Source organism: Callorhinchus milii, unplaced genomic scaffold, assembly GCF_018977255.1.
Source record: "Callorhinchus milii isolate IMCB2004 unplaced genomic scaffold, IMCB_Cmil_1.0 Scaffold4, whole genome shotgun sequence".
NCBI classification, from domain to species: domain Eukaryota; kingdom Metazoa; phylum Chordata; class Chondrichthyes; order Chimaeriformes; family Callorhinchidae; genus Callorhinchus; species Callorhinchus milii.
In genome coordinates, this window is record NW_024704745.1 from 53334601 (window position 1) to 53352764 (window position 18164).

An 18164-nucleotide genomic window follows, 5' to 3' on the forward strand; every position below is an offset into this window, starting at 1 on the left:
CGCACGGATCCCCGCTCCCGCCCGCCGCAACTCGGCAAGTTTCAGCCCGGACTGCCTCTGCTGAAGAGTTTTCGGGTCTCTCTCTCTCCTCTCTCTCTCTCTCTCTCCTCTCTCTCTCACACACACACACACAGAGAGAGGGAGTGAGTGTGTGTGTGTGTGTGAGTGAGTGAGTGAGAGTGTTGTGTGTTATAGTCTCTCTTTCCCTTGTGTTCTTTCCTCTCCATAACAACCCCCCCCCCCACACCCCCCCAAAAAATTCTCTCTCTCTCTCTCTCTCTCTCTGTGTGTGTGTGTGTTATCCTCCCAACTCTTTCTCCTCTCTTTCTCTGCCTCCGACACCCACTTTCCCCCTTTCCTTCTCCCCCCCCCAACCCCAACCCCAACCCCTCCTCACCCCCTCCCTCCCACTCCACCACACACACACACACACACACACTGATCGAGACGGAGTGGAGGATCGTGTGAGAGAGAGGAGAGAGGAGAGCAGAGAGAGAGAGAGAGAGAACGAACGAGTGAGAGTGAGAGAGAGTGAGTGAGAGAGAGAGATCCAACAGCCGAGAGAAGGGAGAGAGAAATTTTTTTAAAAAAGGAGAGGAGAAAGTACCGGTGGATATCGATGACTGTTTGAAGGAGTCGGAGGGTCACCGTCGTGATCGTTTGCAAAGACTATTTGATCCATAAGAGGAGAGAGAGAGAGCGAGAGAGTGAGTGAGTGAGCGAGCGAGAGAGAGAGAGAGAGAAAGAGAGTGTGAGAGAGAAAGAGAGAATGATTTTTTTTTAAATGGGCTTCGGAGCAAAACGTCGGGATGTACTGAGAAACGCCAAGTGATTTTTATTTGAATTCTTTTCTCTGTGAGTGTGTGAGTGAGAGTGTGAGTGAGTGAGTGAGAGTGTGAGAGGGGTAAAAATACTTGCAATCGATTGTGTGTGAACCCCCTCCCTCCTTCCCTCCCTCTCCTTCCCTCTCCCTCTCCCTCCCTCCCTCCCTCCATACCCACCAAAAAAAAAAACTTGTGAGGATCGTGTGTCCGGGGGGCGAGGATGGGGGATTACAACATGCCCCCAAACCCCAAGCACAGCGCGATCGTGGAGAGGCTGAGGCAGCGGATCGAGCTGTGCCGCCGGCACCACGCAGTGTGTCAGGTCCGCTACGAGCAGAACCAGCCGCAGCGCATCGAGCAGGAGAGGAGAGACAAGCTGGCCCTGCACCACAAGTACCTGGAAACCCGCAGCAAGAAACCTCCCAAAGCCAAACAGCAACAGCAGCAGCAGCAGCAACAACAACAACAGCAGCAGCAGCAACAGCAGCAACAACAACAACAACAACACGAGAGCAATCGGACCACCAAAAACTGCGACGGCGACCAGACGCCGGGAGCCAACGCCACCAGCGAGCACAGGAACCTGACCCTGATCGCCGTAAGTCCCTTCTCGCTCACTCACTCACTCACTCACTCTCTCACTCACTCTCTTACTCACTCACTCACTCTCTCATTCACTCACTCTCTCATTCACTCACTCATTCACTCACTCACTCACTCTCTCACTCACTCTCTCACTCACTCACTCACTCACTCACTCATTCACTCACTCACTCACTCACTCACTCACTCTCTCACTCACTCTCTCACTCTCTCTCTCACTCATTCACTCTCACTCATTCATTCACTCACTCACTCATTCACTCTCTCACTCACTCATTCACTCACTCTCTCACTCACTCACTCACTCACTCACTCGTTCAACTCACTTTGTCCTCCTTTTAAATCTCATCGCCGACACAGGCGACCACATTTCTTGCGGGGTCCCGCCAAGGCTTCGTTCGTTTCGTTGTTGCTTTTCGTCTTGATCCTGGTTTCCTTTTTTTGGGAGGGGGGGTTCCCCCCCCAAAAAAAAAATCAGAGAGAGATCAATTATTTATATATATATATGTTACTAGGGAGAAATAAATTGTAGTGTATAAATAAATTTTTATATATATATATATAAATGTAAAAGTGCATCAGACTTTGAAAAGTGCCTTGAAGTTTATTAGAGCTGCACTGCCCCCCCCCCACCCCCACCCCTTGTATCCAGATCACCTCTCAGTCAGTTTCACAAAATTCCAGTTCTGTCACTTCGAGCGATGGGTTTTAAGTTACATTCAGATAACAACTGTTATTGATTTGTGCAACACAGAAAGGGTAGTTTACAAGCTTTAGAAGTGTTAAAAATGGCCCCCAACTTTGCAAAACACAGCATTTTCCACAGGATCAAACCATGACCACTTTCCTTTAATTTATTTAAAGTTCCGCTCGTGTCACGAATGAATGGCTCCTTTTTTTAAGATTTTATGAGATAAGCCATGATATGAGCAAAGGGCTCAATCTTAAGGTAAGGGCTTTGGGTAAACTTCCCCCGACTCCACTGAGCCTGTGTCTCGCAGCAAGTAATGTCTTAATGCCCATCTTCCAGATATTCAACAAATAACTTGCACTTGTGTTATGTCAGAACTTGAGAACTGGATGATAAGATGTACCTTATTGATAGATCTGCTTGATAGTTCACATCCTCCCGGCGTGGAAGGCGCTTTACAAATGTAATTTTGTTGTTGTTAATAGTGACACATAAGGATGAGAATTGTTTGGTTCAAGTATGTTTGGTTATTTTGACAGAGGTTATGAATAACAATCGCTGGTGCTTTCCTTTGTGGAGGAAACAAATAGCACTCAGCAAATTCAAATCTGGCATTGGTGTTATGGAAGTGATGGGAGCTGGTAGGCTGTGGTTTCTGATGGGTGATAGACTGTTATCTGAACTGTTCTTGATCACAAAGGTGACTGCATCTCAACCTTAACTGTCTGTCACTGTGCGTGCGAAAAGGGTGTTTCTCAGTCAACCAAGACCTTTATATATTTTTTGGTTTGGTCAGCCGGGTGTCTGACATCCATGCATCCCACCTACACCTGGAAATCCCAGAGATAGATTGTTGGAATGGAATGTGCTCTCTCTCCCTGGAGGGACGCTTCCTGCTTACCCGATTCTGGAAAATATTAGGCTCAGGTTGGCAAGAGCCAAGGCTTGGAGACCCCAGATTGTGCATTGGGGGTAATACTGGAGTCAAACCAACTAAATCCACATAGTATGCCATTGATAATAATAATCCTTGTATTTGATACAGCACCTTAACACATCTTCGAGACATCTCAAAGCGCTTCACAGAATATACTGAAAAGTGAATTGATTATATATTTGTGGGAGAAATGCAGCAGCCAATTGCGCACAGATATTGCTGTCTGGCAAGCTTTTCCGCTGCTTGTCCAGCTAGGACCACCCTGATTGACTTTCTATACTGTCAGTTGGATTGTAGCATTACCTCAGGACTGCAACATTAAGATTGTTGATGCTGGTATGTTATTGTTTCCTCTTTCAGATATAGTTTTGTGCTAAAGGGAATTGTCATCAACTTATGCATGTGCCCCTATATATGTGTATGCCTGCATTCATCAGTTATAAGTTCTGAACCTGTATTTTAGTCCAGCAATTTTGGTGAGATAAACACTGAACTTGAAGAGATTTAAATATTATCATAACTGTGCGATTGAATTACAGCCTTAAAAGCACTGCCACCCATTTTTCATCATGCATCAGTTGTACAAAGTAGTTAAAACATCTATTTCTATGATTGTTTTACTCACATTTCTTTTTGCAAAGAAAATAATGCGGCACGAATGAGTCATGAAACAATAAGTTGGGGAAATCCAAAAATGCACAGGGAAAAAAGAATTTAAATGCAGTAGTTGTAGCGTTTCTATAGCTACATTGATCTGAAATGATTGCATTCAGTAGCCATTTATCTCATGGAGATAAGATGAACAGTTTACATAAGAAAGCCTTCGGTAAAAATTAGAACGAAAAGCAGGACATAGGGGAATCACTCACCTGCTATTCCAGTAACAAAGAGAAGACTGGAACAGACCTTCTTCAAGAAGGGAACTATTTGCTTTTCAATAATCTTCCCGTTCCATGAGAGGTGAACTGGTCACGTGCAGATGGGTCGACCTAGTTGAAAGGGTAATGAAGCTGAGATAAATGACATCCTCGGTCATTCAGTGTGTGTTTCATTCTGCTAGTGGAATGCCAGTAAACAAACTCTTCAGTGTAATATATAGTTACCATAACCTTTGTTGTGATAGCACTTGTATCATTTTGAATCCCTTTCAAGTTCACCTACAAGAAACATTGTTGCATGTTTAAATGGACAGCCTTTGCTTATTGCTTGAAAGGAAAGTATGGATTGATAGAAAGGGTAATGGCTAGGAGCTGTCTCTTCACCAACATTCACTAAATTAACATTCTTCCTCGCACTGGAGATAGGTCGGTAGCTACTCCAGGCAGTCAATGCCAATAAGTAACCTTTTAGCTGTGGGAAAATTGCCTCAATTGGCACACTGTGGGAAGAGGTTTTCATGCCAGAACTGGTTGCACCAGACCTTGTTGTGAGAATGTTTGTAAACAAAATAAAGTGTCTTTCCTTCTTATAAGATTAGGTGAAACTACATCTGAAACAGCAGTCGTTGCCTTTACAGTCTGGTTCTCACAATTGTGTGTGGCTTTATTACAATATTAAGGAAGTTCCAGTCAATTCATTTTTTAGTCGAAGAAAGTATCGTTCAAAAAAAATCCTGTACCATTCGGTTGTATTGACTGATTTTGAAACAGTCTTGAATTAGAATTGAAGTGCTCAATCGTACAAGGCATACAAAAGGCTGCTGTCTCTTTAAAGACATGTGGTGAGTTAGTTGATATCAGTTGGGGTGTTACAATTGGCATTAGTGACCCTGTGCAAGGAAGCAGACTCCTGCTCCTGATCGTGTCCCCTGCTGCAAAGTGCATGTGTGTGGATTTTGGGTGAGACTAGGATTGGGCTCATCTTTGGTGTGTCGTTTCCCCTCCCCTCCCCACTCCACCCGTCTGACCCTTGCTCTAAGCTCACAATTGTGTGAGAAAATACGGCACCATATGACTGTGGGTGCCTATGAGACCGTACCCGCATCGCCATAGGCAGAGGGAACATGTCCAGCAGACCTTTTTGTTGGTCAGAACCTTTGATTCAAAGTTTCCACATTTTCAAATTTCTAGTTTTTTTTTAAAAAAGGAACTGCATAATACTAAAAGTCATTACATTTTATTATGTCCTGAGAACTAGCATTTTGGTTTGATCCTACGATTCAAATCTTCCAAAGCAAGTGTGTATCAAAATAGGAACTCTAATGTAATCTGCAGTATTTTCCAAAATGGTAGGGGTTTGGTACTTAGTGTAATGTACTTACTTTGTAATTTCTTAGAATTAAATCGAAAATTTGGAAAAATGGTTTCTCCAAAGCCATTTTCAGAGTTTAGTGTGAGTGCTGCTTCCTTTTAGAGTGGTGCACAAATACAACAGCAACAACTTGCATTTATATAGGGCCCTTTGTGCGGGGTGATGTCTCAGAGCACCAAGTTCAAATTCATTGGTGCTCGAAGCAAAGCCAGTTAACATAAAAGTGAATAATGCCTTTGCTTCTTTGACAGTTTGTAAGATCACCCATTGCAAGCTAACTGAGGGGCTGAATCTCACAAAGACCTTTGTAGGAACATCTCTAAACTTTTTTTCTTGCTGCCCCAAAGCTTCAGATACACCTTCTCACACATTGTCCAAGCTGTGTTGAAGTCGAAACTTACTACTGTACACTGTCTCCTATCCTAACTCATTGTTTCTCTGGGAACCTGTAATTCTTTAACTCCTTCAATTATACCTCAGGCAGGGCGAAACCTTGGGCAAGTTTCCTTACTCCACACGCCTAATAATAATCCCTCCAAAAAACAAAAAAATAATAAATTGGTCATTTTCAATCCACGACTGTTTGTGGGACACTGCTGTGCGCAATTGCCTGCTGATTTTTGCCCACAAAATATACAGTCAATTCACTTTATAGCATATTCTGTGAAGCGCTTTGAGACTTCTAGAAGACGTGAAAAGCACTCTATAAAATGCAAGGATTATTATTATTATTCTTCATGCCAGTCTCATCTTAGCCTGTGAAACTATTTTGTATTAAAATGCAAGACCCTGCAGAAATATGAAATACTGTATGCTTAAATTCATTCTTAACTTAGAAAGCGTTTTTCTTCGTTTCCTAAAAAACGATGGCTTCCAAATGAAATTGTAATTTAATGCTTGCATTCGTATTAGTGTTTTATCATGTCATCGAGATGTTTGAAATGCGCTTATATACTGTAAAATGGTGTGACTGTGTGTGTTGTGGGCAATTAAGATTCAATTCAGGAATATTCCATAATTCTCTCTGATCTTAAATGTTAAGACAAAATGATTTTGCATAATAAGACTAGGTGGAATTTAAGGTCAACAGTCTACAGGCTTTGAAATCTCAAACTTCACGTTGCCTAACCTTTCCTTGTTTCTTTGTTACTCTTGTCCACCTTAGTGATGAAGTGAACCTTGAGTCTTAGCCCTTTACCTGAGATTCAATAAAAAACCTGAGGTGTAAAGATAGGTTTAGATGTAATAAGGTGGTGAAAGCAGCTCTTGTGGTGCAGGTTGAAATGAATTTGTACATACAGCACTGTAGTGCTGGAGAGCTGCTGGAGATAATGAATGTTTTGTGTTGTTCTGACCCGTTGGTTTTTAAAAGCCTCTCGAGCTGAGGGATTGCAATGTGATTCTGCAGAATGTTCACTGGGCCCTAAAGTCTACTTATTTCATGCATCCTGATTAAAATCAATTGACCTACCCCTCCTTTCCATCCACAACGAAGATCTGTGTTTGACAATTAAATATTAGATAACGTAGACTGGTGCGTGTTACAAACAGCATTACAAACAGCATACAAATGGCAACTCTCTGCCACTGTAAAACTCCTGTGTGAAATGAATTGGCGGGGCAGTTTCAGTCCAGTTCCTGTTAAGGATCGCACAATCAAAATCTTAGTGACCGTCTCACACAGAGTGACCTATGTGCAGCTGGGAAAACCACTCTGCCGGAGGAGTGGGCTTTCTTCAGGGATTGTGTTTCTATAAATTGTTGGAGCAGAGCAAAGCTGTCTGTAGCAGGAAAGTGTTATGAATAACATCCAGGATTGGCAAGAATCACAAGGATTGCAAACCTACACAAAAAAAACTGTTAAGCTGTGTATATGTACAAAGTGACATATGACAAAATAGAGTGGGTCACTTTTGTACAGTGATTGCCAGTTTAAGTGAGTGTCAATTGTTAGGTCTGGCCTCGAGGGGGCTTTACCTGAGTTGGCACTGTTGACACTAGGGACACAAAGTAGAAAGTGTTCCCTTTCTTCAGCAATGGCATTCCTCACATTTATGGCAACAGGAATCCCCCCACCCAAAAAAAAAGCTAACAACTAGATATTATTTTGTACCATGTAATTTGCCATTGGGTTTTACTTCACTAAACGCTATGAGAGAATATTATTTCTGACCACACTTTGATTCATCTGTCTCCTCCCCACCCCTATCGGCTCCCAAGCCCAGCTTGCGTGCCCAAACCAACATGTAATGCGCTTTGAGGCATCCTCAAGTCTCATGTAAATTGTATTGTATCATAAAACTGTCTGCTATAAAAGCTACATGATTCATTTCATCTTTTATACTAACAGAATAGAAATGGAATACATACAAATAACCCAAGGAGGAGGGGTTGTAATTAAACCTTTATCAGTAATCGTACCTCCCATTTAATTGCATAGCACTTAATCATACATGAAGTCTTACGTCCTGATTTCCCCCCTGCTATTCCTTTTGCAAACATAACCCACTTAATTGAATACATTTATAAACATGAATGGCTTATTTGGATAACATTCTGCCCTTCCAATGGGTCCCACCCCTATATTTACATATCTGCGCACCGTTTGGTTGCGCTGCTGGTTAAATCAAACCAAAGCCCCAGAGATATGACAAACAGGACGGCAGATTGCACCAATTCGCGGGATGAAAGGCACAGTAATAAAATTAATTTGGAAACAAAGCACTTCATTCTCTCAGTGTTCTCGGCTGTCTTCCTGAGATTCCTCAGAAACAGCGGTTCAAGTACAGAAATGGAAATCTTAGTACCGAGGGATTGCGATTATCTTTCCATTCATGTCAATGGAAATTATTTAATTGCTTAAATGCCTCTGGTCCCAGGGTTCTGCAGTTAAAGCAGTTACCAGATTACAATGCTGTACTGCTCACTGGTAGTGCTTTGAGATGTTCACACTAGCGAAAGGTGCTTCATGAGTTCAAGTTATATAATTAATGGCATGTGCAATATCTATATTGATACTGTTAGACCTATGAAATAAATACAATGGGTATTCAGAGCAACACCAGCATAATTCATACCAATACTCTTGTAACTCTTCTGACAAGAATTCACAGCATTTGTTTTGGGTACGGGGCAGTGGTTGGGGGTTGGGGTAGGAGGTAAATGGGAGATGTGTTAACAGTTGTTGTGTAGCCATTTGTATATGGGGGTGGGGGTGGTATCTCAGGACAGATTAACAAGATGCTCCAAAGGGTACCCACCTTCTCAGCGGGTGGGGTCTAGAATGTGGTATTTGTAAACTAGATCACTTACTGCTTCTTCCAGTATCGAATTACAAATAACGCCGTTAGCAAATCTCAAATCCCAAGTTACTGAAGTTCGAAAAACAACCAAACCGCAGCACATCATTTTCAGCCAGTTTTCTCCCCAGACTTTCTTTCAGGACTTAATGTATTGGGATTCGCAATTTCATCACCTGCAATCCAATATTTGCGGATTCTAAGTCCCAATTAACACAAAAGACTTCAGTTGGCGAACAGTAAATGCATTTGCATTTTAGCCCCACTGTTAGGTAATTTAAAGGCTCTGTGTAAACGTATATGCTCCGAAACTCTGGAACTTTCCCCCAATCCCTCTGCCTTGCCCCTTCCTCCCCACTTTCAAATCCCGCTTAAAGGACTTCCATTTTGATCGTGCTTACAGTCACTGCCCTCTCTTTCTAGCTTGTGGTCAGATTCTGTTATTGTTAAGCACTCCAGGATGTTATCCAACGTGAAGGGCGTTATATAAAAGCAAGTTGTTGTTGTATATTGTAGTGTCCATCATTTTACGAGAGTGTAGGTTCAATGGACGTACAGTTCAGTTTAATCCTGTGTGAGCATGTATTTGTGCATTATAATAACATTCCTTACGTTTGATATAGCGCCTTATCACGTGGTCCAGAGACACAAAAGGATTGTTACTCTAGACTGTTGAGTTTTAGCATGTCAGACAAACTGTACAGAAGGGTTTTAGGACCTTGAAGGATCCAAGTGATTGTGAGATGTTAAAGGCCAATCTGTTCACTTTGGATCTTGTGATAGAGTCCAGGGGAGGGATGGTCTTTAGGAGATGGGGGTTAAGGGCACTCACTTCCTTTCAAAAGGCAATGGTTACAGTAGCTTGAACTCCTTCAGATGGGAAAAACTGTGCTTCAGTCTATTGAGAATACATCATCTCAGTGTTTTGCAGTAACTGAACTGAATCTGTTTCTCTATGTCTCAGTTTCACTTTCTCTGAGTGGCCATCCAAAGGAGAGAGATGCAGTTAGAATATTAGGTGCTTTGAGTCGATGTGAAAGGTACTATATCAATGTATATTTTATTGTACGGGTGGGAGAAGAAAGGAGGAGATTGACCTGGGAGTGGCCTTGATAAGCCTTTTCCTTTCTGTGTATTTATTCAATACAATACAAATTTACATTTATTTAGTGCCTTTCTAGCACTTTTCACTTCAGGGAGAACATCCCAAGGGGCTTAACAATAATGGCTTGGCACAAAAGCTGGGTGGGAGTGGCAGCCGAGGGGGGTGGGGAGGGGAAAGATGACCAGAACTATGGTCAATGAGACAGGTCTTGAGACGGACCTTGAAGCAGGTGAGGAAGGGTCAAGTCAGAGGGACTCAGGGACAATAATGTATTAATATCATCCTTGCATTTGATATAGCACGGAGAATGGAGTTCCAGAGAATGGGTTAGATAGGCTAAAAGTCTGGCTGCCGATGGTGGGTTGGGTAGGGCAGGACATGAAGCAGTCCAGTGGCTGCTGAGCGAAGGGATCGGCTGAGTTGTTAGGGTGACATTTGTTATGAAATGTATCTGGAGACATTGGCGAAAAGCAGAACAATGCAGGGTGATCTTTACCGATAAGCTCTCCGTGTTTGGTGGATTGCAGATCTATGCTGTGGCCAGCAAACCCCATGTGGTGATGGATTGCTTCTTGAAAAGTTGGTGATGAGCTGTTGGCTGCTGAAATCTGCAGTTGCTCAGAAAGCTCCAAGGAGACTCCACTTACCTTCCCCCCCTCACCCTCACCCTCCCCGGAGGATGGTCTGATACTTGTCTTCAGAAGCAAGTGATCCATGACAGCAGATTGTGGTGGTTCTCTTTCGTCCCCTGATGGTTACAGTCTTTGATCCATTGTTTTTGAGCTGCTGGCTTCATCTGTGTGCAACACCATTCAACTTGCACCCACAGAAATATAAACTTTACAGTATATTGTGTGAAGAGCTTTGAGGCGTCTTTGAAGATGTGATAAGGTGCTATATCAAATGTAATGATTATTATTATTATCGTAACTTAACATAGAAATATTTTGAGCACTGGAGAAATTCTTTCAGCCTATCAAGTCTGAGCCACTGTTGCCTGTTTTACCAAATCACACTCTTTATATTAATCACCTTTTATGCATACTGCAGTGATTTTTTAACTGCCCTGGTGTTTATCCAGTTCTCAATAGCGAACAAAAGAGAAAAATATGTCAATTTTTAAACAAAACTAATTTGCTTACAACACTAACTGACCCCAGATCAGAGAGTTATGAGCAACTGATTATTAAAATTTACATTCCTACTCTGGGAAGCCAGTTCAGTTGCACTATGCTTTGCAAAATATTATCCTGTGCTTTACTAACTCCAATAACAGGACTACGCGAAACAACATCAAATCTAATCACATTCACTGTTCAGATCAAGAGAATATTTAAAACCACCATTTCCTCTTCTTTAAAGTTTTTAAAAATATTTTTAATTCTGTACAATATATTTATCCACTGTACAATCACTGCTGATAAATACCATCGCAGTCTTATTCCGAGAGAGAAAAAAATTACTTTTGAAGGGAAAGTGATTTTCATTGAGTCTGTCATGTATGGAATATATTGATAACTCTGAAAATGTCTATGTAATAAAGAGGACAATAGTTTACTGACTGAAACAACACTGTTTTACACTGTGGCCTAGAATGGATCAAGATTAGCCTTTTTCTATTTTATTTCAAAATAATTAATTAGATATTCAGAGGTCCTTATATCAGCTTTTACAGTTTTTCCGATGTGAGAGTGTATTCCACCTTTCCCTATCTTGCACATCCTTGAGACTCCAATTTTCCATTGGTCTACTCTTGTGTGTGTGTGTGTGTGTGTGCACACAACTATTGAGTTTCTTTGCCTAAATATATTCCCCCAAGCCTGGATATTATCTGTTTATGTATGAGTATGACTGTATTTCTTTGTGTATATATTTGCTCCTAAGCCTTGGTGTGTGTGCATGTATATGTGTATAGGTAAATTGTTGGCCTGGCCAACATTGCCCCAGATAAAATTGGTCCCAGACTTCATTGCTGTTTGAGGGATATTACTGAATGCACACCAGCTGCCAAGTTTGTCTACAAAACACAGCCACTACACTTTACAGTAAAATCCTGTGAAGCACTCTCAGCTTGTCTCTTTTTCCATGATTGTTGCCATACTATTTACTCAATGGGGTGGCAATATCTGTTAATATAATGCTCAAAACAATCAATATTGAATTTTGATTTATCACTAATTGTCAGTGTTTGAATCACTTTCAAACAGCAGTGACAATCTGGACCCCTGACAATTCTCCCATTTTAAAGTCCTTTTGTCTCATTTACAAACAAAGTAAATTTATAAAGAGTGCACACCAAGCAGAAAAGGCTGAATGCTGTGCTACTTTAAATGTAAAAAAAATTGCAGGTCATACTAAGAATTGAAAGCCACTGGCGTTTGCATAGATCCAAGCGTTGGGTGGACTGTTGTAAATTATTCAAACACAGATGCAGACACCTGTAACAAGGCATTCAACGCGCCTCTAATTGGACCGTAGCTTTTGCTTGTCTTGTTCATCAACTGAAGCACAATTTGATCAATTTCTTCATTCATTCCCATTCAAGTTATAACCAATCTGTTGTTTGGTACTCATGGCCAACCATGGGTGACAGCTGGAACAATGTGATAACATTAATAACGATAGTAATCCTTGCATTTGATATAGATCCTTATCGCGTCGTTGAGACATCTCAACATGCTTCACTGGATATACTGTGAAGTGGATCAATGTGCTTTTAAATTTTGACCTATAGGCACTTTAATAAATGTATATTATCAATATCATCAGTGGAGCTGCAGCAATTTCTTACCATTCCCCAGTCAAAGGCCAACTGCAGCCTTACTCAGTGTCTCTTTTGATGACGTACAGGAGATTTTGTACCAGATATTTAAAGCCTTTTCTCCCACACTAAAGTCAGCCTCCTTGTCTGTTACCTTCTTTCTTGATCGAGTCCCCTGGCCAGAGCTTGGGACCGTTGGTGGCAGAGCCAAGGATAGCCCTCTTAGGTAAATTGGGAGTTATGCTACGTGTACATCAGTCTATCTATTTGATATTGAACTGGTTTTATGACTGCTGTGATGCATGCTGTATGAGGAAGTAGTGTGTCAATTGTGTGTGTCCCTGAGATTAATATAGAGCCAAGATTGGCAATAAAAGTTGGCAAATGACAGAGCGTTACAGAAGTTAGCTTGTTAAATACAGGGTTGCTCCAGCACCTGAAATTTAGTATAAATACAATAAGCAGCGTATCATTGTATCTTTGTGGAATTTTTAAGACTGAAACAGAATCAAACTGCAAGCACCATAGAGATCGGTGGTGGAATCTTGGTGACTTTGTACATATACTCAGCTCTGCACTTTTACCCCAGCCAGGCTGATGCATTTCACTTACATTTTTAAAAAAATGCTCTTTGACAGTTGTGAACCGTGACTGCTGGTCAAAGGTAAGAAAGGGAAATTGTGATCCAGTGGGGCCCTGATATTAGCATGGCCGACAGAATTGAAGAAATGTTGCAAAGAGATTAAAGGATTATCTGGCTAGTCAGGGTTATTCACATGCTAATGTTTTTGCGGGGCTAATGACCGAGCCCCATGCCCACCTCCTCGAGGTGAATGGATGTGCTGGGAGTTTGTTTGCATATTAGAATAAAGGCTCGTTATGCTGCCAAGCAGCGTATTTCAAAAGGAAACAGTGTATCGTGAAGACGACGCAATTCTTTATTAATTATGTGTGTAAATTAATCCAAGATGGTTTGAATTCCAAATCAAAGTACATCAAGATATATTGAGACTGGATGAATCACAATATGAATTGGTATAATTCAATTAGGATAAAACAATAATTGGATTATAATAATATGATTATGATAATCCAGTAGAAGCGGTTCAAAATGACAAGGTGAGGGATCAGGTGGTCTCTCCCGTAGACAGGTGGTCCCTAACTGAGCTTTGAGGAAGAAGAGGCTTTATTGGTTCACTGTGACTGACATTATGAAAATAACAATGTGCTTGCATTTGATATAGTGCCTTATCACATCGCTAACAAAGTGCTCCCAGGATTTTACTGTGAAGTGCAGTGACTCTGTATTTTGTGGTAACATAGAAGCCAATTTGCTCACTGCAATGTCCCACAAACAGCCAGGAAGTGATTGACCAATTTTATTTGGGGAATTGTTGGTGAGAACGCCGGGAGAAACTTCCTTCTCTTTTTGAATTGTGACACTGGATCTTTAAAGCCCACCTGAATAGGCCGACAGGACCTCAGTTTAACGTCTCATCCGATGGATGATACCTCCAAAAATGCAGCTCACTCCCAGTACCGCATAGGAGTGTCAGCCTAGACTATGAGAACAAAGTCCTGATGTGGGGGTTTGAATCCATGACCCTCTGACTCAGAGGAGAGAGTAGCTACCAGCCAGGCTGGCACTCTGATTGGTGACCTGAAGACAGGTGGCTGGTGTGTGAAGCAGTTTTCGCTGTAAATGATGCTAGTGCTGTGTGATAAGAGACTGTTTATGTGCTTTCTGTTTACTGGCAATTACACAATGTTGGTTAAGGATTTTCACGTGCAATTACATGCTTTGCTGTAACATACAAGGGAAGCAGCTGAGGAAACGCAAGCAAAAGAGTAAGTGTGTCAACAGTGTGGCAGCCAGAGGTATCCTGGGACGAAGCTGTGCAATAAACCTATGAGTTTCTGGAACAACTTCCTTTAAGGAGATAACAAGCTTGTTTATTATTCCTTAATTAGTTGTTTCACATCTTGTTAACCAGATTGCGTTGATAAAGTAAAACCATTCCGTGCAGGCGTCTTATTATGTCATACTCACAAGTGATAGTGTGTCTTATCATACTTTAGAAATACACTGGAAAAATGAATGGATAAAATAGTGTTTTTAAATCTTTGTTCTTCAATCAGTCTGAATGCCCTGGTATTGGGTATCTGTGGGAGAAGAGGGGTGGGTTGGAAATGGCCTAATGCCCTCTTTTAGCTGGTTATTAGGAGGTGTGAGATGGTGCACAGGCTGGACTGCACTGTTCAATTCTCTCCACTTGCCCTGAGCAATGCTGCGTCACCCTCTCCCTGATAAGGGAGCCCAGCTGCCCTGCGTGAAGGGAGCCCAGCTGCCCTGCGTGAAGGGAGCCCAGCTGCCCTGCGAAAAGGGAGCCAAGCTGCCTTGCATGAAGGGTGTTATAGAAATGCAAGTTGTTGTTTTGTTGATATGAGCTTTACTGCAGTACAGCATTTGAAAATTTTATATGTGTGCCTGTGTGTGTGTATATATGGGCGCGTGCCTGTGTAGGCATGTATCTGTGTGTATGTGTACCTATATATATAATCCAGTGCATGTTTGTGTGTGTGTCTGTGTGCCTGTAATGTGTGTGCAGTATGTGTTTGTTTGTGTGCCTCTGTGTGAGCGTGCCTCTATGTCCCTCCAAAATCAAAAAAAATAATAAATTGGTCATTGTCAATCCACAACTATTTGTGGGACACTGCTGTGCACAATTGGCTGCCGTGTTTCGCCCACAAATATACGGTCAATTCACTTTACAGTCTATTCTGTGAAGCGCTTTGAGACGTCGAGAAGATGTAAAATCAAATGTATATCAAATGCAAGGATTATTATTATTACGTTGTCTATACCTGTGTGTGTTGTGAGAAGGTGGACAATAATGTTTCACGTTCTACATACTCCCTTTCCTAGGCCTGATGCTGTGTTTAATTTCACCAGACACTCAGACTGTTGCTGGAGCTAAGAGCTCCTTAAAGTTTAAATTGTCAGAGTGTTGCATGAGGCGAGAGCAACCAGCGGCTACATGAACAAAGTGGAGTTGCTCCACGGGACTCCTCTCCATCTCTGAGATATGCTGCCTTGACACAAAGGAGCACAGCGTGGAGGGCAGTGTGTGACATATAGACTACAGTAATGGATAGCTTGGAGGGAGATACAAGCCAGCAACACAAAGCCATTAGAGCAAAGCTCCAACACTTCAAACAAGTCATGTGAACCCCTGAGGTTATGTTACTGCTGTTAACTCCCTCCTGGGCAATGTATTACTGTTCCTTAATGACACCTTCCACACAAATTCTATTTTGAATAGTTTCATTCGTAAATTTCTGGAGCAGAATTTACAATTATTCTTGGTTACATGGAGGGGAGGTAGAACTCTGCCTTGTGCTTCATGAGTTGACACAGATTGTCATGGAATGAATAGATATTACAGGCCTCTGTGATGTAAGCAAATGCACCATTTTGCTGAGCCCACTGGTTAAAAGAATTCCTGCAAATACACAGTCACTTCATTTCACAGTAAATCCTGTGAAGTGTTTTGAGACGTGCTTCCGGCGTGACCAAATACAAGCATTATTTGTATCATTATTATAGTATTGGAGACAGATTGGGTCTGCAAATTCAAAAGGGAATTTGATAGCTATTTGGTGTTGAGTTCCAGTGAGAGGTGTGAGAGCTAGAGCAGTGTATAAGTGCTTTGAGACGTTCTTTTATGTGGAAGGCACTAAATAAATGTGAGTTGCTGTTGTACAGTACATCATATTTTTCCACTGGGACCTGCCAGATGGTTGCAATAGTCTTTTCTGGTCCTTTACAATCATTATATTTGGTTATTTTGCTCTGTTGCTGTGCCTGATTCATTTGTTTTGGTCCAAGAGCTGGCTGTTCACGTCATTGAACCCTTTCCAGTTCTTACCTGCTCATTGCCCAAAAAGAGTCAAAAGTGTCGACGGCATGTGTTTCAGTTTGGTGGTGTGGGAGGTTGTAGGTGTTGATTGTAAATAAAATCTGATGAAGTTTACAATAAGAACATTCCCAATAACAGACCTAGTGATCCACTATTAAACAGTTGGAGATCCCAGAAAAAGACTTTGAGATGCTCGTCTAGGCTGACACCTAGACACCACATCAGTGCTGTATTGGGGGAGTGCTGCATTGTTAGAAATACTGTCTTTCAGATGAGATGTTGAACTGAGGTCCCGTCTAACTGCTGTGGACTTTAAAGATCCCATGGCACTATTTGAAAAGAGAAGGCAGTTCCTCCCAGTGCCCTGGCAAACAGATTGATGCTTCACTTCATGGCTATTTGAGTGCTTTGCGTAAATGGGCTGGCCCTTCCGCCTGCAAAATGCACATTACATAGACTTTACAGTTAAAATCACGTGATGGGCTTTGAAATATCTTGATGATGTGAGAAGGTTGTGTATCAAATGCAAGGATTATTATTATAACTATTACTATTAATACCAGATTAATCATTAATTAATAATTTTGCCCTGACACGTTTCACCCACAAAATACACAGTCAATTCACTTTACTGTATATTCTGTGAAGCGCTTTGAGACGTCTAGAAGACATGAAAAGCACTATAAAAAATGCAAGGACTATCCTTATTTTTATTATTATTAAATACCTGCACTTTTGACTGACCAATCCAAGCTGATGGTTTAATACTCAGCAGGTCTCAGAAGAAAATAGGTGGGTCAACATCGACGGATGATGTTGTTTACAATCCTTCAGTGTGTGTTTGTGTGTGTGTGTGGGGTGGGGGGTGGGGAGGGTGGTGATGGTCTGCACCAGCCTCTGGTGACATAGGTCTGTGATCAACCTCCAGCTTGTCACCAGGGAGAGAATGGTGAGTGGTACAAACAGGAACTAGAGAAAGGGATGGAACGATTAACATGAAAAGTGGAGGAAGAATGGGAATGGTAAATAAATAACCACAGAGTCTGGCTGCCATTTCCCCTTTCACTCTTATTAAATAATAATCCTTGCGTTTCATATAGTGCCTTAATCATGTCTTCAAGGCGTCTCAAAGCGCTTCACAGAATGTACTGTAAAGTGAATTGACTGTGTATTTTGTGGGCGAAACGTGGCAGCCAATCGCGCACAGCAGTGTCCCACAAACAGTCGTGGATTGAAGTGACCAATTTATTATTATTATTTATTTTGAGGAATTATTACCCCCGGAAAAACGATCTGCCAATCGACTAACAGCCGTGTTCCTACTTACTGCTAGGTAAACAAAGGCGTGTGGAGTATAGAACATTTCGCCCTGCTGGAATTGAACCCAGGTCTCTCGCTTGCGAAGCGAGTGCTCTCACCACTGAGCTACAGGACCCCAATAGAGCCAGAAAAGGAAGGATAACAGGACTAAACAAATAGCCACATAGAGGCGCGATGGGCCAAATGGCCTCCTATGCTTTAAATTTGATGTAAAAAAAATTTGGCTGCTCTTGGTTCAGTTGATAGCACTTTCCTCTCTATGTTTAAAGTTTCTGGATTTGAACCTGGTCAATACTTGAGCCTGCTGTTTGAGCTTTCACTTCAGTGCAGTGCTCGGGAATCCTGCATTATAGGAGATGGTGTCTTTCAGATCAGACATTTCAGAAGCTCCTCTCTGCCTGTTTAGGTGGCGTTAAACATAATGTGGCACTATTTTCAAAAAGAATGGAATTTC

The 18164-nt window shown here is 41.8% G+C and overlaps 1 protein-coding gene across 1 annotated transcript in view; it reads left to right on the plus strand.

Moving 5' to 3' along the window:
• Window positions 1-1002: 1002 nt before the first annotated feature.
• zmp:0000001236 (mastermind-like protein 2) overlaps window positions 1003-18164 on the plus strand; it is a 226838-nt gene continuing 209676 nt past the window's right edge. Inside the window, exon 1 of the mRNA XM_007901941.2 lies at window positions 1003-1422. Coding sequence (XP_007900132.2) covers window positions 1045-1422 — 378 coding nt within the window. The 5' untranslated portion in view covers window positions 1003-1044. The remainder of the gene's footprint in view (window positions 1423-18164) is intronic.